Source organism: Ipomoea nil, unplaced genomic scaffold (assembly GCF_001879475.1).
Source record: "Ipomoea nil cultivar Tokyo-kokei standard unplaced genomic scaffold, Asagao_1.1 scaffold1952, whole genome shotgun sequence".
In the NCBI taxonomy this organism is placed as follows: Eukaryota; Viridiplantae; Streptophyta; class Magnoliopsida; order Solanales; family Convolvulaceae; genus Ipomoea; species Ipomoea nil.
In genome coordinates this window covers 1,350,173-1,353,418 of record NW_017618380.1, presented here as the reverse complement: position 1 = coordinate 1,353,418, position 3,246 = coordinate 1,350,173, and the positions used below count along the sequence as shown (strand labels likewise).

The following is a 3,246-nucleotide window of genomic DNA, read 5'->3' as shown; positions in this document are numbered from 1 at the left end:
GGACCATCCAAACCCTTGAGGATATGTTGAGGGCTTGCATGTTGGACTTACAGGGATCATGGGAAGAACACTTAGATTTGATCGAATTCTCCTACAACAATAGCTACCACGCGAGTATTTGTATGGCACCCTACGAACCTTTGTATGGTCAAAAGTGTAGGACCCCATTATGCTAGGAAGACATGGTTAACCCAGTGACCTTGGGGCCGCAATATTTACAAGACACCATAGTAAAGATCAAGTACATACAGGAGAGAATGAAGACAACACAAGATCATCAAAAGTCCTACGCCGACTAAGGGGGGGAGATAGCTGAATTTCAAGTAAGGGAAAAGGTATGGTTGAAAATCTCTCCCACCCGGGGAGTGATGAGGTTTGGGAAGAAGGGAAAGTTAAGTCCCAAGTTTATTGGCCCCTACGAAATCTTGGAAAGAGTTGGAAATCTGGCTTACCGCCTAGCCTTACTAGCCGAATTGGACCGATGGCACAACGTATTCCACGTATCACAACTAAAGAAATACGTGCACGATGCAACTCATGTCCTCCAGCCTGAGGTAGTGAGTTTTGATGGGACTTTGTCCTATGAGGAGAAACCCGTAAGAATCCTAGACACAAAGACAAGGGAAACTCGCAGGAAGACTGTGAAAATGGTCAAAGTCCTTTGGTCCAACCACGAAACCGAAGAAGTGACTTTGGAACTAGAGGATACGATGAGGGAGCGCTACCCCGACTTATTCGCGCAAGGTAACTTAGTGCCCCCTTAAGAATACAGGGTATAGAGGAGATCTCGTTGCATCCAAACTTCGGGGACGAAGCTTCTCGTTAGGGGGGGAGAGTGTAACACCCCGTGTTACTACATCTAAACCCGGATTAATTAATTATTTAATTAATTCCCTTAAAGATAGTTAAAAAGGATTTAATCTAGTTCGGATTTTCTTTAATTAATTAGTGTGGTCCACGATGGATCGTGGACCCTTGCCTAAGCTAGAGCCTTTAAGTCTGATAGGATTAAAGAAAGTGGGCCTTTACCATTCATATTCTAATTAGGATTCCTAGATCTATATATAGGGGATTAGAAAGAGTTTAGAGCCTTTTCCACCCATATCACTCGAAATTCCCCAAGAAACCTAACCAAGGATTTCCCCCATCGCCAAGCTTAGGAAAAGATCAATCGGAAGGAAATCTTGAGGAAGGATCCTAGGAGTTGTGAGAGATTTAATTAAGGCTAAGAGGTAACCCATGTCTTACAAAACCTATTTTCCTTGCTATATCTTATTTATTGGCTCCATTGATAATCGTATGTATGTTCTTGTGATTATGCCTTGTTAGAGCTTGTCGTAGGATTTATGTTATGGTTGCTTGATGATCTTGAAGTTCTTGATATTCATAATGCGTATATGTATGATCTTGGGTTCAAAGCAGGTTTAGAGCTTGTTATTAGGGTTTGTATGATAGCATCTTGATGTTCTCGAGTATCTTGATGTTCTTGATTTACTATAGGTTCTAGTCTTGAATCTTGGCATGTTTAGGGTTTGCATCTAGAGTGTAATTTTGTTGTATCTTGGCTTATTCTTGGTATTCAATTCCGTGTTATTGTTGATATGTGTTCGGAGGTGCTTGGACTTGGATTTGGACTCAATTGATGAATTCTTGGGATGGGAACCGTAGCCAAGGAAGTCGTTCCAGCGGGTAGTTGGTGGGGGGACGAACCCCCACCTGACCACCTGCCGGAATAGTGCCATGTTCCAGCGGGGGTACCGGCGGGGGTTCGTCCTCCCGCCGGAAGTCCCACTGGAACGGGCAGCCCCACCAGCGGGAGTTCGTTCTCCCGCTGTACCGCTCGCTGGTATGGGCGATGCGTCGTGTTGTTTTCCCGGTTTGATGTTCCCCTGTGTCCCGTTATGCCCCGTTTGATGTTTCCCCATGTCCCGTTATGCCCCGTTTGATGTTTATAAGTCCAATTTGATGTCGCAGATACCGAGTGAGGATTTGTGAGTCATGGGTATTGCATATGGTCGAGATGGTATCCCGTTGGCCTAGGATGAGGTTTGTATGTTCCCTTGTGAGCCTTGTGGTTGCTTTGAGATCTTGGAAGTAGAGTCTAGGTTACTTCCCGTGGTTCGTGTGTTTGTATTGATGACAATTGGTGATAAGAGTCTACGTGCTTGTTGTGCCCCTTTCCCTGACCATCCCTTGTTGTGATATTGTGACTGGTGGACATTGGTGTTGAGTATTGGTCACTATTGATTATTGCTGTTGAATGCTGATTGTGGTGTTGTTGCCCTAGATGAGAAAAGAGCTATGATTACCGTGTTATAGGCCAGATCATAGTATTGTTGGCACTGCGAGTGCTTGATCATTGTGCTATAGGCCCAGATCGCATGATTACCATGCTATAGGCCGGATCATGTTCTGTTTGGCACTGCGAGTGCTTGATCATCGTGCTATAGGCACACGTCGCATGTTTACCGTGCTATAGGCCGGAACATGTTCTGTTTGGCACTGCGAGTGCTTGATCATTGTGCTATAGGCACAGATCGCATGATTACCGTGCTATAGGCCGGATCATGTTATGTTTGGTACTGTGAGTGCTTGATCATTGTGCTATAGGCACAGATCGTATGATTACCGTGCTATAGGCCGGATCATGGTATCATTGTTATGGATCGTTGTGAGTCTTGGTGTTGTCTTGGTTTGTTATTAAGCCTTATTATTGCCTTGCCTTGTAATCTTAGGTTGCATGCTAAAGTCTTTACGTTATTTTATAATGCCGAGTTTGCTGATATGTTCGGAGTCTTGATCTTGGTTTTAAAGCTAGAGTTCCGTGGGATTATATATATGTATTCCTCAGTCTCAAAATGATTTTATTATATCTACCTATATTGTACTCAACGCGTGGAAGTGGATTACTGATAAACATTATTTGTTTTGATAATTTATATAAATTCTTTTTATTATTCATTAGTAATTTTAATTAATTATGCATTTATTTTAATAATTAATAATGTTTGGGTTTTTAATATTTTTGTTTAGTTTTTGTTAAATATATAAGCTCAATAATATCTCAACCTCAATTTATTATTATTATTATATTTTTATTATTACTAGTAATTGTCCCGTGCGATGCACGGATTAAATATTTGAAATAGTATAATTATTTTACGGAGTATATTTTTAAAAATTATTATGTTAATAAATTTTATATATAAAAATTCAATATGAGGTTTATTTTTTTAATACTCCGTA

The 3,246-nt window shown here is 41.2% G+C and overlaps 1 protein-coding gene across 1 annotated transcript; it reads left to right on the top strand.

Moving 5' to 3' along the window:
- The first annotated feature begins 368 nt into the window (after window positions 1–368).
- LOC109146936 lies at window positions 369–1,463 on the top strand. Its single transcript, XM_019294586.1, has 2 exons — window positions 369–744; window positions 1,330–1,463. The coding sequence occupies exons 1-2, from the start codon at window positions 369–371 to the stop codon at window positions 1,461–1,463; spliced, it is 510 nt and encodes a 169-aa protein (XP_019150131.1).
- Window positions 1,464–3,246: the final 1,783 nt, after the last annotated feature.

What these genes read in the sequence shown, in the direction of transcription:
- LOC109146936 (XM_019294586.1), top strand. Translation starts at nt 369, where the DNA reads ATGAGGTTTGGGAAGAAGGGAAAGTTAAGTCCCAAGTTTATTGGCCCC. An exon ending in CCCCGACTTATTCGCGCAAG is followed by an intron (nt 745 to 1,329) that starts GTAACTTAGTGC and finishes ATGCCTTGTTAG; the next exon opens with AGCTTGTCGTAGGATTTATG.